This window comes from Medicago sativa, chromosome 7, assembly GCF_051527215.1.
Source record: "Medicago sativa cultivar Bolivia chromosome 7, Bolivia_mono, whole genome shotgun sequence".
Taxonomy (NCBI): domain Eukaryota; kingdom Viridiplantae; phylum Streptophyta; class Magnoliopsida; order Fabales; family Fabaceae; genus Medicago; species Medicago sativa.
Window position 1 is genome coordinate 104,145,920 of NC_140755.1, and position 18,415 is coordinate 104,164,334.

The 18,415-nt window shown below is 33.7% G+C and overlaps 3 protein-coding genes across 4 annotated transcripts; 1 reads left to right on the forward strand and 2 right to left on the reverse strand.

Annotated features, from left to right (window-relative positions):
* Positions 1 to 317: 317 nt before the first annotated feature.
* Positions 318 to 3,191, forward strand: LOC146911677 (Ubiquitin-like superfamily protein). Its single transcript, XM_085726357.1, has 3 exons — positions 318 to 1,068; positions 1,869 to 2,457; positions 2,776 to 3,191. The coding sequence occupies exons 1-3, from the start codon at positions 404 to 406 to the stop codon at positions 2,920 to 2,922; spliced, it is 1,401 nt and encodes a 466-aa protein (XP_085582483.1). The 5' UTR covers positions 318 to 403; the 3' UTR covers positions 2,923 to 3,191.
* A 1,688-nt stretch (positions 3,192 to 4,879) lies between these two features.
* LOC146911678 (putative RING-H2 finger protein ATL21A) lies at positions 4,880 to 6,919 on the reverse strand. Of its 2 annotated transcripts, none has more exons than XM_085726353.1 (2): positions 6,146 to 6,919; positions 4,880 to 5,662 (listed from the first exon to the last, which is right to left on the reverse strand). In XM_085726353.1, exons 1-2 carry the CDS (start codon positions 6,876 to 6,878, stop codon positions 5,226 to 5,228), a joined length of 1,170 nt encoding a protein of 389 aa, XP_085582479.1. In that variant the 5' UTR covers positions 6,879 to 6,919; the 3' UTR covers positions 4,880 to 5,225. The 2 variants fall into 2 exon arrangements, with proteins under 2 accessions (XP_085582479.1, XP_085582478.1); XM_085726352.1 differs by having other exon boundaries at positions 4,880 to 5,686.
* Positions 6,920 to 8,086: 1,167 nt separating this feature from the next.
* LOC146911679 (histone-lysine N-methyltransferase ATX3-like) lies at positions 8,087 to 17,293 on the reverse strand. The gene is made up of 23 exons (XM_085726355.1): positions 16,185 to 17,293; positions 16,024 to 16,079; positions 15,765 to 15,933; positions 15,144 to 15,251; positions 14,977 to 15,045; positions 14,807 to 14,875; positions 14,602 to 14,693; positions 14,404 to 14,496; positions 13,882 to 14,017; positions 13,588 to 13,660; positions 13,335 to 13,434; positions 13,062 to 13,186; positions 12,414 to 12,559; positions 11,978 to 12,082; positions 11,705 to 11,769; positions 11,404 to 11,617; positions 11,143 to 11,226; positions 10,996 to 11,043; positions 10,737 to 10,826; positions 10,545 to 10,631; positions 8,802 to 8,876; positions 8,546 to 8,646; positions 8,087 to 8,411 (listed from the first exon to the last, which is right to left on the reverse strand). Exons 1-23 carry the CDS (start codon positions 16,887 to 16,889, stop codon positions 8,321 to 8,323), a joined length of 2,901 nt encoding a protein of 966 aa, XP_085582481.1. The 5' UTR covers positions 16,890 to 17,293; the 3' UTR covers positions 8,087 to 8,320.
* Positions 17,294 to 18,415: the final 1,122 nt, after the last annotated feature.

Below are 18,415 nucleotides of genomic sequence, written 5' to 3' on the forward strand. Positions count from 1 at the left end.
CATACAGTATAAAATAGATAAGGCAAATGTTAACATGTGCCCTTGGGACATATGTTAAGGAATTTAAAATAGAAATAAATGTCTTAAAAGATGTGCATTCAACTTTATTCAACTTTTTAAAATCAACATTTTATTCTTTTTTATGCAAAACTTCTAATTTTAGATTCCTTAACTTGTGTCTTAAGGGCACAAGATAACAAGACCCAATAGATAATACTTTCGTTTGCAATCCACACAATAGAGAACTTTCTTTTAAAAATTAAATAAAAGGAGATCAGCGTGAGTGATACGGGTACCAACCCGCCCGATACCGATTTGGAATCGACCCATTCGTTCATCTATTCATTCTCGAACTCCAATTTCTCATTCATCAGAAACCCTAATTTCCCAAATTCATTCAACCATGGAACAAGAAAAGAGCCATAGAATGTTCAATCTATTCGTGAAGCACTTGAACGGTAAAACCCTAACCCTATTATTCCCTTCTCCGATCCTTTCCGCTACTTCAATCAAAGATCGTCTTTTCCATCTCACCGGAATCCCAATCCAACACCAACGCCTCGTCACCGGTTCCCGCCACCTCAACGATGATAATTCCGCGATATGTTGTTCGCCGGAAGGTGGAAACATGTTCCCCTCCGTTCGTCTTCTTCTCCGTCTGAAAGGCGGTAAAGGAGGATTCGGATCGTTGCTTCGTGGTGCAGCGACGAAAGCGGGGCAGAAGAAGACGAATAATTTCGACGCGTGTAGGGATATGAGTGGGAGAAGATTGAGGCATGTTAATGCGGAGAAGAGGTTGGAGGAGTGGAGAGAAGGGGAAGAGGATAGGAAGCTTGAGAAAACGGCGGAGGAGTTTTTGAAGAAACAGATGAAGAAGAATAATAAGGGCAAGGGCAAGAATGGTGATGTTGAGGCTCAGAAGTATGTTGCTAAGTATAGGGAGCAATCTGAACGTTGTGTTGCCGAGGTTGCTGAGTCTGTTCAGGAATCGATAAGATATTCTAAGCGTAAATCTTCGCCTATATCGGAAGGTTCTCCTTCTCGTGATCAGAAGAAGTTGAAGATATGGTAAGCCATTTTGGTTCGTCTTAGTTTTGGTTTTGTATTTTTCAATTGTTGTATGGTTTAAATTATTATGAAGGCAATGGTTAACTAAATAGTTTAGTGTGTGTTTGCTTATGCGGTCACACAAATTGATTTTATAAATTTGGTTTTGATTGAAAGTGGGTCGGTTGATTTAAAATGGTTTATGTTTGGATACACAAAAAAGTTAGTTATATCAGTTCTTTAGTTTATGTTTGGATAGTTTGTGTCATAATTGCTTTTTTTGTGTGTATGTGTGTGTGTGTGTGTGTGTGTGTGTGTGTGTATATATATATATATATATATATATATATATATATTTGATTATAGGGGAACAATTATAGAACCAAACATAGATTTAGGTGTACAAACATGGCACCAAACATAGGTTTAGGGTCTGTTTGGGTGAACAGCTTATTTGCAGCTTATAGCACAAGCTCTTATCAGCGCTTTAATATAAGCCTTCATAAGCTATTTCTATAGCAAAAGATAAAATTTAGTTAAATCATTTTTTTATATGCTATAAGTTGTTTTCATAAGCTATCTTGAATAACTTATGAACATAAGCTCAAAAACGCTTATGAAAAATGTCATAACTCATAAGCGGTTTTCATAAGTTCTCCCAAACAATCTCACAAAACTTATGTCAGTAGATAAGCTCAAATAAGCCAATGCTAACAGGACCTTAATATGAAATTTGGATGTGTTTATTTGTTTGGGTTAATTGTTGGATTTTATGGATTTGGTATTTATATTTGTGTTGTGTTGTTGTTTGCTTTTTCTAGGATGGGGAAGAGGGCATTGAATGAAAGTGATGATGATTCTGATGAAGATGTTATTGATGACGAGGGAGAAACTGAGAAATCTGTTTTGTTAAATAGTCAGAATGAGTCTGGGTTAAATAAGGCTGAAGGCAGTTCTGATTCTGTGACTGGTTTCAAGCGGGATGGAGACTCTTCTGGGGTTGGTTCGTGTGAGAGTGGATCTGAAGAAGAAAAGGAAACTGTTGGAGAAGGCAAAGTGGAAATTGTTGAAAGATCCCAGAGTACTGAAAGTATTGAGGCAAAACTGAGTATTGCTGCTGAACCCATGGTAAATGATGAAATGATGGAGGCTAACGCTGTGCCTTGTTCAGAGACCTTGGATTCTTTAATTAGTGTTCAAGACGATGATTATCATGATAACAAGGTTGATGGCACTGGTGCTCAAGCCTCAAATGTTGTGAGCTCTGAAGTTGTGTCCAATGACATGGAAATTGATGGTTCTCTTGAGCATAAAACAGTGGTCATTGAAGAAAGCTTGCCAAGCACTGGTGTTCCAGCAAAGGACGATCCTCTTAATTTTGATGTTTTTAATTCAGCTGCAGAACTTGAGGTATATTTTTAAAACATAATGAGGGCTTATGTAGTGTTCTACACTTTGATATGTTTATGTATTTCATTTAATTGATGTATACGATAACTTTTAAGCAAAATGCAATACTTTAGCAAACTCTTTTTTTAAGGAATCTATCGATATTTATATTTTTTCTAACTTAATGAATAGAATGTTATGTGACAAACTGTAGTTTTAGACATGCATGATAAGATATAAGAAGATAAGTCATCTCATTTATAGACTAGATCCACTAATCAAGTACTATTTGTTAGTCTCTTACGTTTGATGTATTTTCCATGGATCGGATCTTCACAGGTTCTTGGCTTGGAGAATTTGAAGACTGAACTCCAGTCACGTGGGTTAAAATGTGGAGGTACCTTGCAGGAACGTGCTGCAAGGCTTTTTCTTTTAAAATCAACTCCCCTGGATAAACTTCCAAAGAAACTGCTAGCAAAGAAATGAAAAGTATTTTGATATGCATCTATCATCGCTGAAGCAGTTTGTTCTCTGTACAGTATTTTATAACCGATCTTCTGTTTTTGTTTAGCAGTTAATTGTGTATCGGCTTGCGAAACAACTAATGCCTGCTTTTATGTTTGTTTTGTTTTTCACTATGAGCTGTATTTGATGCAATAATACTGTTAACAAACTGCCAAAAGAAGCTGGACAATGTATACCCGAGTGTTTGTTAGTGTTGTTATGTATTATGAACAATTTCAATTTTGTTTTTATTTGATGGTAAAATAGTCTTAGATTCCAGATAGTTTCATCGATGCAGTGGCATTTTTTTTAAATGGCCAATGTGAGTATTGTTTGTTTTTCTGCAAGGGTGGGGATCAAACCCTTAACCTCTATTACTCCTTAACTCTCTCATTTCAACCACCAAACCATCTTTATATTCTTTACAATGCACCGACACTTAAACAAATAAATTGGCCTTATAAATTCTTGTTTCTATAGAAGTGATAAAAAAAATACTTTGCAACCTTGAAAATTTTATATAGAAGTGATAAAAAAATATTACTGGGATAAAGGCTTGGTGGTTGTTGTTGTCGTTGATAAAAAAATATTTTGCAACCTTGAAATTTTTTTATGTGTTCCTGTGAAATTACTTCATAATAATAATTTTTAAAAAGATAATTAAATTACTTTAAACTAAGTTTTAACTTTAGAAGTTTATTCTACAGTATGAAAACCATTTAGAAGAAATTCAACAAACATTCATTGGAACTCACTATATTAACCCATCTTCCAGATACTGATACATATGGTAGTGTGATTTACAAGGTCCCAGATTAATGGGGCAGGTAAAAGAGAATAAGAAGTGGAGGCAGAGTTACGACAAACAGGGCATGTAATTCAAGTTGAATCTTCCAAAAAAGAGTCTTTAGAAACATTCTAGTTTTTCCTTTCCAAATATCATCAAATTTATAATTGCGAGTGATATATACATACAATTAATTAACAAGATTTACTTTAATAAATTATTGTAATTTGAGGTTTTGTATTGTACTGCTGCACAAGGTTTGTTCCACCTAAAAGCCATGTTTTGAAGAAACATAAATATTTTCATAATAAAGTAATTATTCTTTTTCATAATATATCAAGTAAAATTTATTTACATTACATTGATTAAACTAAATTGTTAATTGTTTAGTCTGTATTTTTATCACGAAAGCGTAAGTCTGTCGTTTGAAATGACACAAGTTGCTTTACTGCTTAGTAACTGTATAAAAATAAAAATTATTTACCTACACATTAAAATATCATGTGATAAGATCAACGAAAGTTAGCCAACATCAATATATGTCTTAAAGTTACTTATATCTTACTGTAGCCATAATTGTGAATTTCGAAAGGTATCGGAATTAAAACTGCAAATTTCATTTTTATATAAAATGAAACCAAATTTTGATCACCCCATGTAGCTTTTATCCTTTGTAAAGACCAGGTCAAATATAGTAGTGATGGTTGTCACAGGAGTTTTTTTTTTTTTTTTCAAAGCATGAAATATTCATAATATGAGTGCGTTTGTTTTAGCTTTAAAAAAAATAGATTTTGAGTTGAAAGAATTTAGAGTTTTTTATTTAGAGATTTTTAAAAAAATCTAAAACAATTTCTGTTTGTTTACTATCATAAAAATCATTTTTTAAGATTTAAAGCTCTTACACTTGAGTTCCTTATGTTTAGAAAAAAATAGATTTTGGAAAAGCTGCTTGCAATATCTTTTCATTTTGAGGCTAAAAATGGTTTTTTTTAACAAAATGGACTTTTTAAAAATCTAAAACAAAAGCTACAAAAATAAAAAAGTGATTTTTTTATATCAAAAAATAGATTTTTTGTAAAAAAAATCCAAAACAAACGGGTCCTATATCGAGTTGCCTAAATTGCTTCCATACGTCATAAAATTCATTATATATGGAATTTGGAATATTTTCCTCTTTATAAGTAAAAGAATACAATAATAGTGTACCAACTGCAAAGAAATCTAGATGATGATGTATAACCGTAGTTCGTTGAGCAGAACCGATAAAAGAAGTTTTGCAGGCTTGAAAGTTTTATCTAAGTTTGCCTGCAAAATGACTGAAAACAATTTTTTTATTTTTCAAATACAAAATCAAATTACTTCATAGTTCAAACTAATTTTTAATATTATAAAGTTAATTCTATATAAAATGGCATTATCATCGGAATGCAAACTTAGTAACTTAAGCCATTTCAATACTGATACATATCCTAAACCTCTGATGGTTCTCTAAGTTGATTCATGATGATATATGAAGAAGAGAATGAGAAGGGGAGGGAGAGTTGCGGCAAACTGGGCATGTAGCGTTCATGCGAAGCCATTCATCAATGCAATGAGCATGGAAACAGTGTTTGCATTCAGGAATGCATCTAATTATGTCCTTACTTTTGTACTCTGAGAGGCATATTGAGCAACATCCGGTTCCATCATTGTGTCCCACTCCTGGCAGCCTTCGGCTCTCTCCTAACACAACCTTCCCAAAAGACTCAATTGTTGACTCATCCAGACCCATCCTCATCCTTGTAATGGTAATGTCAATGGAAGGCTCAGCTGATATTGTCCTTCTTCTACGCTTGAAGCATGTTACACATCCTATCCCAATTGCAAACATCATAGCTGCTCCCCCAATTGATAATATTATGATTCTAGAAATCATAAGACTATGTTGTGAATGACCTGAAGATGGAAAAGTTTTGATTTCTGAGTAATTATGAATAAATACGTTAGTATCTGTCAATGAATAAGAAGGCTTGATGTTACTTTCTACTTTCAATTTGCATGTATCTCGTTGTATTCACCAAAGTTTGTCACCTGTTTTTGGCCTTTAGTTGTTTATTACTAAAACATGTATGTATGTCAAATTTTAAGCATGCTAAAATCCTTTTACTGTGGCCATCGAACTCTCGCTGGCATAAGTCTCCACCGCGGACACATAAAAATGTTACCGTTATGGTTACTGATACCATATCATTGACTTAAAATTTTCAATAAATTTCCGTATATGTCAGCTCCATTCAATATATTATATGAACCTTTTAGATCGTCAAGTTTTTGACTAAGCAAGCAAGTTGACAAAACATTTATATTGAATGATGCAATAATATCATGTCATGAACCACTAAACAAATGAGTTGACATGTGGAAAAATTCAATAGGTACCTGTTTGCTGATTAGAGAAACAACGAACTTGATTGTTGTTTCTGCTCTCAAATCCGCACGTGCGATCTTGTAATTCGCAATATCTACAATCCGGTGAAGACCATGTTAGTTCAAGATCTTCACTGAAGTTGTTTAAAAAAAATTCCGGATATGAAATTGCAACTGGAACTGAAAAATTTCTAATGATGTAGCAAGACTGAGGCAATGAATTGGTGAAGCTCAGTGAAGGGATAGCTGATACAAAATGCGTAGAGTTGCTAAGACAGTCAACAGGTGTGAATTGTGATCCTAACATGTTCGGAGTTGAGCAGCTTAAGAGAGTGTAGTTAGTAAGAAATTCGGTGACGAAAGGTGAACCTGAAAGGTTGAGACTTAGAAGACGATTTGGAAGGCAACGATGAGGGTCATAGACTTGTATGTGGTGTTCGAGATAGTTGATTATGCGAACATAGAACACTCCTGAATAAGGAAGTGTTAGAACGGTTTTGCTATCATTAGTACAAGATAATTTGAAACCAGGATAGCCACAATAAGGAAGTGGATCACCATCAACTTCTAATTGAAAAGGGAAGCGAATAAGGATGTTATTTTCACTGCACCAAGAATTTTGACAATAGTCCTCTGAGGTATATATGACAGGAAATAATATGAACAAGTGAAATAGGAACTTCAAGATGTCCATTGCTATTTTAGATGAACAAGAACAAACCAGCTTATAAAATGAAGATTCCATATTTGAAAACCATTTGTCCTCGTTAATTAAGAAGCAATAATCAAAGTCAAATGGAATTATATATTGGTAATTGGTAAAGTCTAACAGAGATATAGAAGGTATCAAGTCAGTTGTCATTTTTTTTTGCCATGTCAGCATAATAGGTAATTGGATAAACTTAAAAACAAAATGTTTACCAATAAATATACTTTTCAGCTGTCATAAGTTTTGTTTTGTCAGGCAAATCATCCTGTTAATTCTATATAAACCACTTACTATAGAATATATTAATACTTAAACTCCCATATGCAAGTTCATTCTAAAGTTAACTCATTGAACCGTTGTGGCTTGTTATAGACTCCATCCAAAAAAAAGTCTTCAGAGACATTATTGTTTCTCTTTCCCTCCTCAAAGATCATCAAATTTATAATTGCAAAACATATTCACGTTGGAAAGGGAATAAAGCCATTTACGTTGATTAATCCCAATTGCTTAAAATGATACAAGTTGCAATATAAAATATATATATATATATATATATATATATATATATATATATATATATATATATGTATATATGTATGGGTTATGATAGAAAACACCTTTTATGAAGGTGTCTTTTATCAAGTTACTCTATGAGCATTTGCGAAAAGACACCAACTTACTTTTATGAAGGTGTCTTTTAGCAAAGTTATAACTAAAAAGTGAAAATCACACCTTAAGTGTGACTTGTTAAAAGACACCACCAAAAGGTGGCTTGTAACAAAACCCTATATATATATATATATATATATATATATATATATATATATATATATATATATATATATATATATATATATATATATACACAAGTTGCTTAATTGTATAACATCCCCAAATATTAAAGTTAAAAAGACTTTGCTGCATATAAAAAAACCATATGAGAAGATCAACGGAAGTTTGGTACGATCAGCTTATTTCTTTCAAGCTCTAAGCCATATATCATACTGTAGTAGCCCTCTGCTTAAAACTGCAAATTACATTTTATGACATGATACCCAAAGCTTAATCACCCCATGTTGATGTTTCCTTTCCTTAGCAAAAGCCAAATCAAACATAGCAGCGATGGTTGTCAAAGAGGTAACTTTTCAAAGCATGAAATCGTCATAATATATCCTGCGGCCTAAATTGCTTCAATACACATAAAATTCAATATATGGAGTTTGGAAGTGGAGTCTGGCCAGTAATAATGAATGCTTCCAGCTCATGGCTGGAAAAAATTTCCTCTATAATAAAATCAAGCAATATACAAATTGATTACAACAACGACAACCAAGCCTTATCTCACTAAGTGGGGTAATGTACAAATTGATTAATTTATCTTAAAAAAAAAGTACAACCTCAATGGAGAGATATTTCCGGTAAGGTTTGCTTAGTGCAGTTGTTTCCTCGTCCGAAACAATGCAAAACCATTAACTAACCTAGTTCATAAATTTCCTACAATTGGGGGCTTTGCAGTGGCAGGGAACCTTGAGTTCATCTCGCTCATCTGTATCGAACAAGTAATCATACCTGTAGATGGGGAAAAAAGAAGCTATGTGTGAGTGAGACAAAAAACTTCATTACTGGACAAGAAAAAGTGCTGCAGTATGTTGCACGAATGCACACACATAACAAATATATATATATATCGCAACAAATCATACGTTAGTTCTTCACCAGCAGAAATATTGGTCTTGGCAATAAGAACAATCCTGCTCTCCTGATCTCCCAAGCACATAATCCTTGCAAAGCAGTTTGGCATGCACTGCAGCAGTCATATTGATTCATTATTTTTTTCAGAAACAAAAAATGTTCATAGTGTATAACTAACAAGTGTGTCATTCATTTTTCTTTCGTTTTTCAGCATCAGAGGAAACAAAGTACTATAAACCAAGACAAGATTAATTGGAAATAACTTACAGAATGATTTATTAGACGTGCAATATTGCCCTTATCAGTTGCATCAATTACCACTTCCTCACTAATCTTGAACAGCTGCATAATTTATTCATTTAGTATTCAGATTAAAAGTACAGTGAAACCTATGTTAGCAGCAAACAATAACACTTCAAAAACAGGCCATTATAAACCACATAACCAAGAGTCCAAAAGAAACCTGATAAGCATTTACATGACTCTACAGTCGGTGCCACCATTGTGTTTGTAATCTTAAAGTAATCATAAATGATTTAATTTAATTTGGAAAACAAACAACAATTTTGAAACTTATTATAAAATTAGGATTTGGATTGATTTAGAAATCAACTAATTTTTTTTTTTACAGCAGATAGATTTCAATTAACAGAAAAAACGGAATTATTACAAAGAGTTTTATAAATTTGGTCACGGATATTTCCCACCCATTTTCTAAATCCTAGAGTCTAGCTAGACCAACAAGTTTATGAGCAGCAACATTCTTGCACCTTTTAACAACCACTTTCCAACTGAGAAAAGAGCTCCTCACATTCTAGGACAATCAGATCAATAGCTGCAAATTTTGAGGACCCATTTATGCAATTAACAACCTCTTCATCATCAGATTCGATAATTACTCTGTTCAGATTCTGTTTCTTTTTTAAAAGAAGGCGCCACTCTGTGCCCAACGCTTCAGCTAGAACAGCAAACAGCTCTATTCTTTCAAACTTTGTGGCAACAAAGCTGACTTCACCTTCAAAATAATGAACCATCAATTCTCAACCAGAACAAGTGGCTTCAAAATAGCCTGTTTCAACATTTATCTTTGTTGATCCATGGCTTGTAGGGACTACCTCGAGGTTGGGTGATGGCCTGAGGGGGGGTTGGGAACAGAGGCATTCTCTCTGTAGTACCAGGATGAATTCTGCAGTCGAGACAGCAACCTCTGGGGTAAAAACCAGTATGGTTCCTGGCTTTCCATATTTCCCAAAGTCATGTGCGGAACATTTGATGTGCTAACTGATCTGAGCAGGTTAGCCACTGAAGCAGCCAAGAGTTGAAGTTAATATGATAGGAACATGGATACCCAATTGAGAAGAAAACCACACCATCTTAATCACATGACATTGCATAAAAAGGTAGTCTTGGCTTTTTCATCAGTACAGTATTACACACAAGAAGCTTCAGGAAGACTACTAACCTTTTCCTCGCAGATCAAATGATAAGCAGATCTAATCTAACAGAATATTTCTTATCCTTCTCCCAATGACAAATGATTTTTGTCATAGGAAGTCTCAATTATCAGCACAGCGCAATTTGTCCAACCCTACTAAGAAGGTTCTAATCACAATTCCCAATTTCCCTACCTAGAAAATCAAGTTTTCACTATCTTGAGGGGAGAAAGAATATAAGAAATTAATTCTTATATTTAGAACACATTAAAAATGGAATCAATTTGATTACACTAGTACCCTTATAAAATTGAAGACCCGTCTGGAGTTGAAACAAAAAATAGTCTATCTACAATCCTATCAAGTCTCATGATATTTGACAGGATATCTAAATATAAACCATTAAATTTTTGAAAATCACTCAAATTGTTATTCTTCTGCGCACATGGTTTGCTTTAATATATAATGAACTTCCATTTACTACTATCCAAACAAAATATGAAGTAGCGCATGGGCCCGGCAAGTGGCTTGGAGCAAAAAAAAAGAAGATATCTCAAACAATTTTAACAAGACTCACATAACAATCTTTGCCTTCTAACCGGTACTTTGCTTCCCTCAGATCAGCAACACTACGCCTTAACTGTTCACCACGATACTCAACAACCTGCAGACAGGCACATGAAGCATGTACATTTAGTATATCAGGGGAAACTGCAGCAGTATTTATTTTACACTTCAGTGACCATCTTAAGTCAATACGAAATGTTACCATGTCCCCTTCTTGCAAATCTCTACGAGCAAAGAGACCCCACCCTTGAATAGCTGATTTTCCAAGGCAGACTCTACAATTTTCCGTTTTCTAAAACCCAAAAACAATAAATGTTAAACGAAACAAAATATAAATAAAGAGGAGATGTGGTTTTATTTCAATATATATATATATATATATATATATATATATATATATATATATATATATAAGATATGGAAATGAAGTTTAACTTTAGCAAATTGAGAAATTAACTGACCTGTAAATGGTGAAGGCGTTCCTTAAATGAAGAAAACACCCCGGCATCCTATCACAAAGCAAAATTAGAATTAAGAGAGTTTTCGACCAAAAGACAAAAGTTGAAGTGGTACAGTCATAGCTCAGAACACCAAAACAAGAAGATTACCGTATTGTTGTTCAATTGAGTTATTGCACTTAAAGAATGAAGGTTTGGTCCCCCAAGCAAGTGAATTATCGGTGCATCATCCTTCTGGCAATATAGAAGAAAAAGTATCGAATGAGACCAAATTAAAGAAATTAGATAACAATCTATTACATAGTTTTCGACGCAGCAGAAAAACCGCAAGTGACTGTGTATGATTTCAAAGCATAAGCCTAGAGAAGTTGATAACTTAAGTTGTTCTTTTTTTGCAATGAAAATAAGTACCTTATTGGGAGGCCTTTTGTAAACACGACACTTGGCGGCAGATAGTGGCTCAACCTCATAATGTTCAGAGGTTGAAGGTTCAAGGAGTTCTAAGTTATTTGATGAAATAAGCTTTGATCCTCTAAAGCGTCCCTTGAGATTTTGAAGTGAAGTTCTTGGAGAGAATACCCCCAGAGGGGTATGCACAACCATTACTGAATCTGGATTTGGGATCCTAAAATGAAATTAAAATGTAAAAACGGTTTTCCAAAAGAACACATGGAAAATAAGATTAGCATAATTTGAAGACCTGAGCTCAAACCTGTGAACTGCACAATATATTAGCGTCTGCGTTATTTGAGTCCCCTTCTTCACTGTAGAACGCAACTGTACATTTAAACAATATCAACATATTTTCCCAGCAGCGGAAGTAATTGCCATGTAACTAAATGCTTACTTCCATAAAAATTAATATATTGATTATGGACATAAATGACTTTGATGCCCTCCAGAAAAAGAGCAAATTCAGAAGAAAAAATAGCAGCTTCAGATCAAGGACTGGTTTAAACATAAGTAAAAGGATCATCATACTTACTGCCATGCTATATCCCATCCTTGATGCACACATCACATGAAAATATGTAGCACACTTGCAACAACTTGTACAGGAACCATGGCTTTGTTTACAGATCACACAAGTCTGGCACCAATGCGGACAAGAAACATAGAAAAAATGAATGTGAGTAAGAGTCTAACACAACTAGAAAAGGACCCCAATAACTTGAGTAGAAAGTGTTTTGTATAAGTCATATTGGGTAATGAGATAACGTTGGGGAATGAAATGACAAAAATAAAAAAATAAAAAATTATATTGTATAATTGCCATTTTTTATACCCCCAACAGAATTCATTTAGTTATCAAAACAAGCATGCAAATTAGTTCCCTAGCTACTGCTACAAGAATATCGCAGGCTAGTAGCGAAAATCACCTGACAACAACTGTCAAGAAAACCTTAAACCCTATGGTTTACCTTCAAAAAGGAACTAGGAGCAATCTTAAGGATTCCAGAGGCAGGTTCCATTGCCTCATGGTTTCGGAAAACAACTTCAGGCCGGAACCAAGCACATGTTACATGAACCCACAGCAACTCAACATCAGTTGGCTTCAGTGCACCACCTGCAAAGAGTTTCCCCCATATTATAAAAACAAATTAGCAACGGATAAACAAATACAACCGCGGCATAAAAATTAAAAGGGGAAAAAGGCCATTTAAATGGTAAGGCGACAATGCTAGGACTTCAAACATAAGCCAAAGACAACTTATGAACACATCATAAATTATTTATAAGTTCATTCAAACACTACTATAAGTTCTTATGTTATAAAATAATCACAACTAAGCTTTCAAAAAGCTCTTCAAGATATCCCAAAAACATATTTGCATGAGGCATACAAGTGAATTCTCCATAACTACGAAAGTGAGCTAAATTGATTATATGCATAGATTGGTTAGTACGTGATAGAGTCAAGCCAATCATGATATGAATGGAAAATTGCATATTTCTCACTATAGAATTATTGCGGGGGATCCATAAGTTACTACTGAAGAGTTTGATATAATGTAATAATACAGCAAAAACAGTCAGACCAAAGAAAGTATTAAATGTAGATGACATGCCTTTTACTGGACAGAGGCAACACTCTCTTTCTACATCAGGAGTTTCACACACTCTACAAACCCAGGAAGTAAAATCTTGGAGATTCTTTGCACCATAGCACTCTTGGTGAACAGCAACTTGGCATCTGCAAATGAACTGCAACTTAGTACTCTTAATGCCGAAGTAATTCACATTTGATCCCCTAAAGTTTTGTAAATCAGAAAGAGAATTTTAAAATATCTATAATAACTTTACAACTTGGGGATGAAAATCATGAATGATAATAATAGCACCTGTTACATATAATAATCTTGTTATCTTCCCAATCTTCTACCCATCTGCAAACCGCACATCTCTCTGTTGTCCATTTTGCATAAACTGGTTCATATTTTTCTGAGGCAATAAAGTAAAAGTAAACTGAGTTTCTCCATTTCAAAAATGTATTTAAAAGAAAACATGAGACTGAAATGTACCATAAGACCTCCTTATCACATTCAAGAAATGAAAGTTTCAGTATGTAAAAGTTCATATGAAATACATGCTTACCTTGCAAAAAGGAAAACACCTGTTTCTGGCTTAACTTCATGGAAATTCCAGCTTGGGGATTGTGTTCCGTGATCTGAAGAAATTTGTTTTGTTATATAAAAAATGAGAAAGAAGTGCAGAAGTATTATGGAAATATGAAGACACAGTACACACAACACTACAGGACTATATCTTATATACTTCAAATTTGGAGAAGTTTGGGAAAAAAAGTGATGCAGACAGCATAAAAGTACTTCAAGTGAGAATAATAAGAAAAATTTGCCACATATTAATCTAGCAAGATATGACACATACCCATTTTATTAGTGGTTGCATTGTGCCTTCTACTTTCACACTATGTTTCCATTTTTTGGCTGTACAACCTGTATGCCGTTCCCATTCAGCCAATGCCTGCTTTTTTGAACCACACGTGCTACACTTGCACAAAACTCTGCAAGAAAAATTAATAAAAAAAGTTATATGAAATTCTTCTTGAATGGCATAATAGTTAATTGTGTGGTTTCTTTTATTGATTTGGAAAAAGATTTAGTTGATGGGTTGTGAATGGTGTAAGAAAGAGATAGAAAAAGGTAAGAGAAGAGAAAGAGGTGACCTAAAAAAATAAGAGGGGAGATCAAAGAAAGAGAGATAAAAAAAAAGGTAAAAATATAAGATAAATGGGTGGGCAATATTATGTAGGTTCTCATATCAGAAGTTGTTTCACTTGTGAACCAAGCCACATTTGTTAAGAAATTTGTCTGCAGCATGGAGAGGAAATCAAAGTATTTTAATTAGGCTATCAAACCCTATAATATAAAATAAGTGTTGAAGACTTACAAATGAAGCTTTGGAAAGTATATTCCTTTCAAGCCATTGCACACCACCGCTAGATTTTCAGGCAACACAGGTCTTTGGTTGTTTTCTACTGATCTGTCCGGAAAAAAAGACATGAGATCATAAGATTCAAAGAATAAAGTCAAATGCTTAATGCCCCTACAAGTATGGGAAACAGAAGTGATAATAATTACTACATACTTGATTTTTGATTTGTATGTTTGTGATGTGGATAATTTACGATCCGACTTTCCCTTGCAATCTGGGCAATAGTAATCTATATTTTCCAGATCCTGCGTCAAATAACCAGTCAGTCATCTTACATAAAATTTTGGACCAGGGACATCAAACAAGCAAAGAATAGTCAAAAGAGAGATGTAGAACCATGTTGGCCATGGTACAATACCTTGAAACGTTTGCTGGAAATTTTGTCACACTCAGCATGCACCCAAACATTACAACCATCACAGCATACCTAAGTCAGTGTTCAGCCCCATAAGATCTCAAAATTTTGATTCTATGTGAAATAAGCATAAATTAAACCAGGCAGACACTAATTGAGAAGTAGTATCTCACCCAATCACCAGCATCAGAATGGTGCCAAATCTTTTTGCAAATGCCACAGTATTGTTTCGATTTAAGTAACTGTAAGAACAGAACCATAAATGTTGCAAATTAAATTTCGGCAATAGATAAATCAAGTCAAGGAACTAAAGAAATCTTAAATGAGTAATTCGCTGAACCTTTGCACAAGATTTACAATAATGCTGAGGAGCACAGCTTGAATCCTTAATCTTCTTCATGGTTTTGCATGGCAACGTCAAACCGCAGCCATAACAAGATATTGTATCCTGCATAATTTATTCACACGATAAAATTATAGAATTAACTAGACTCTATAAGATTTAAAAGAAAGATTCATTAGAAATTAGTGTCATCTCTCATAAAGATATATCTTAAAATTAAAAACACATGCACCAAAAATGATCAAAAAGTTGGCCAAAAACACACAAAAATCATAGTGTTTGATTTTACATTTTGAGACATAATATTTTAAAAAAATCCTCATGATATGGCATGCATCGTTTAAACTCTTGCTGTTTCCTTCAGTGGTCATAAGTGATTAATTTTTGTTATAACCAAGAAGTATGCTATAACCAAATCAGATGCTACAGTATATATAGCCCTTAAACCTTCCTACTAAGAAGAATGGCAACTAATGCATGTAGCCTAGGTCATCTAAATTACAAGTTCACACACAATTAGATCTCTCTATTTTATGCTAAACTTAACTTATAGATTCACAGCATCATCAGTCATGAATCATGATCATACACAACACGAAGTGGAAAAATTAAAATCACCTGGTCTTGGCAGTGATATTCCTGTTCAGCACAGGAAGTTGCACCCTCCACAATTTGCTCAGCTCTATAATGTGGATCCAGAATGCCATTATCTGCCAACATTGCCTCCTCCATTGCCTTATGAAAGTCACTTTCTTTGGTCTTGTACAATCGGCTATGCCCCTGGAATCTGAACAAGAATATTCTTAATATGAGCAACAACGAGCCAAATATTCTTGCAGGCAGAAAAACAACCAAAATCACACACACGGACACAAACCTATCCATGAATTCCAAGAAGGGGAATACCATCCCCTGCTTCGCCCACGCATAGTCCTGCCAGGTGCACATCACCAATTCATTAGATTTTGAATTTCAACAGTAAAAACTACAATCAATAACTCAAACCTTTAGATAAAGGTGTATAGAGAAAAATGTTACCCTTTGCTTTCCATTTTTTGAATAACCGAAAAACATAACACAAATTGCATCGGGAACACAGCGCCTAAGAACAGACTCGGGAGCTTGCAAAATAGGATCAATGACGACAGCAGGCCATGCCGGAAAAGTCTTGCCACATTTTGCCCAAACTATATCACCCAAATGAAAATCCACTAGTTTGAAAATCTCTTTCCCCTTTTTACCCTTTTCATCAAAACCATTTTCACTCTCCGCTTTAACCAATAACATACGACTCCCTTTAACCGTCTTTTTAATGCTCTTAAACGACTTAGCATGCTTCTCATAATCAAATTCATCAAAACCATTATCAATCGCTTTTTTCAAATCGCATTTGTTTTCCTTTCCCTTATTTACAAATCTAATTCCAATGTCACTATTCTCACCTTCAAAACCGAGCTTAGATCTTTTGATTTGTTGACTCTTCTTCTTCTTCTTCTGAGTACCGAGAAGTACAGAGTCCTTGAACTTGGATGGAAGCATTTTAACGCGGCCTCTGGATGATCGCGACAATGGAGGTGCATTTTCAGCTACAATATTCAAATCGGTGGAAGCTGAATTGGAGTGGATCTCGCCATCACGGACAGAGTAAAACGCGTTATTGAGTTTGGGCTTCTTCTGAATCTGTGATGGAGATTCTTCTTCTAGCTTACTACATCGCTTCAGACTCTGAATTCCAGATTTCATCTTTTTTGTGATTGTGATGTGATGAACACACAAAACCCTAATTCATTGATTTCAGATCCACCAAAAATCGAAGAATGAAAGAGAGAAAATAAATAAAATAAAAAATGAATAAATAAATCTACTAATGTTTATATGAAAGTAAAGTAAAACAGAAGGAGGAACAAACAATGTGTTTAATAATTTAATTGATGTTTTTGTGTTAGAAATGAAAAGAAAAGGAGGGAGAAGCTGAAATTTGTAAAATTGAAGAAATTTGCGAGGGAAATATTTTCGGGGGAAGCGCCAATTCGCATTTTCGTCTCAAAATTTCTAGTTTCACCCCATCATTCCAAGCTACACCCACTCTCAAAGACCTAAAGTTGACTAAATTATTCTTAACTCGTACTATTATTTTGAGTTTCCTTAACTTTATGGAAACGCAGTTTACTTAAATTGAGTTTATTAAAATATTTTATTTTTGAACTAAGTTTAAGAAAGATCTATAAATTTAGAATTTATATGTGAATTGAGTTTGTACATGAACGTGTTTAAATTGAGTTTTCGTAAATGTTACTTGAATTATGATTGTATAAATGTATTTGAACCGGTGACTTTTCCACTTCTAGTTTTATCCTTCATTTTAAATTATTTACAATTTTATTTATTTTATTTTATTATTTAAATTAAAAAATATTAAATCCAGTTGAAATACCAACATCGTCAATGCAATAAAAATTTAAATTATTAATTAAAAAAGTTAAATTACATTAAAATAGGAACATCACTACATGAACAATAATTTTTTAAAAAGATACATGAACAATAATTAACACTATTAAAAGCAGGGACGGATGTATGTAGGTCTGTGTGTGGGCTTGTGTCTACACTAAATTTTTAGAAACTATTTTTTTTAGTAGTATAATGTATCAATAGTTGACATTTTGACCACATGGCCCACACTTATCACAAATTATTTCTCATTTGGCCCACACATATCATCATATATCTCAAATTCTTCCTTGATAATATGAATATTATCAAGAATCGGATGCGAAATCGAATGAGAGATGATCTGTTAAATGATTGTTTAGTTATTTATATAGAGAAATATATTTTTATTGATTTTCAAAATAAGAAAACCATTCAAAGTTTCCATAATATGAAAAATTATAGAGGACAATTATTAATTAATGCTACAAAAAAATTTATATGGTGCCCCCACTATTAAAAAATCCTGGATCTGTCACTGATTAAAAGAGCGTATTCAATCCTGTCAAAAATATTCGTCACAGTATATGATTAAGTGTGGTAGAAAAGCGGATAGATGGACATATTGGTGTGTCACATATTGGTGTGTCTTCCGCTAATAGAGGATAACTAATAAAGATAGTTGGTACCCAATAAACTAACCAATTGAATTTGAAGGTTTGGTAAATTTAACGGTTAATGACATAACATACGTTTTAAATGAATATTACTTTTTTTCCAATTAATATAACTCATTGCATCTTTATTACAATTTTTTGTTATTTATAAGTTGGGTCTTA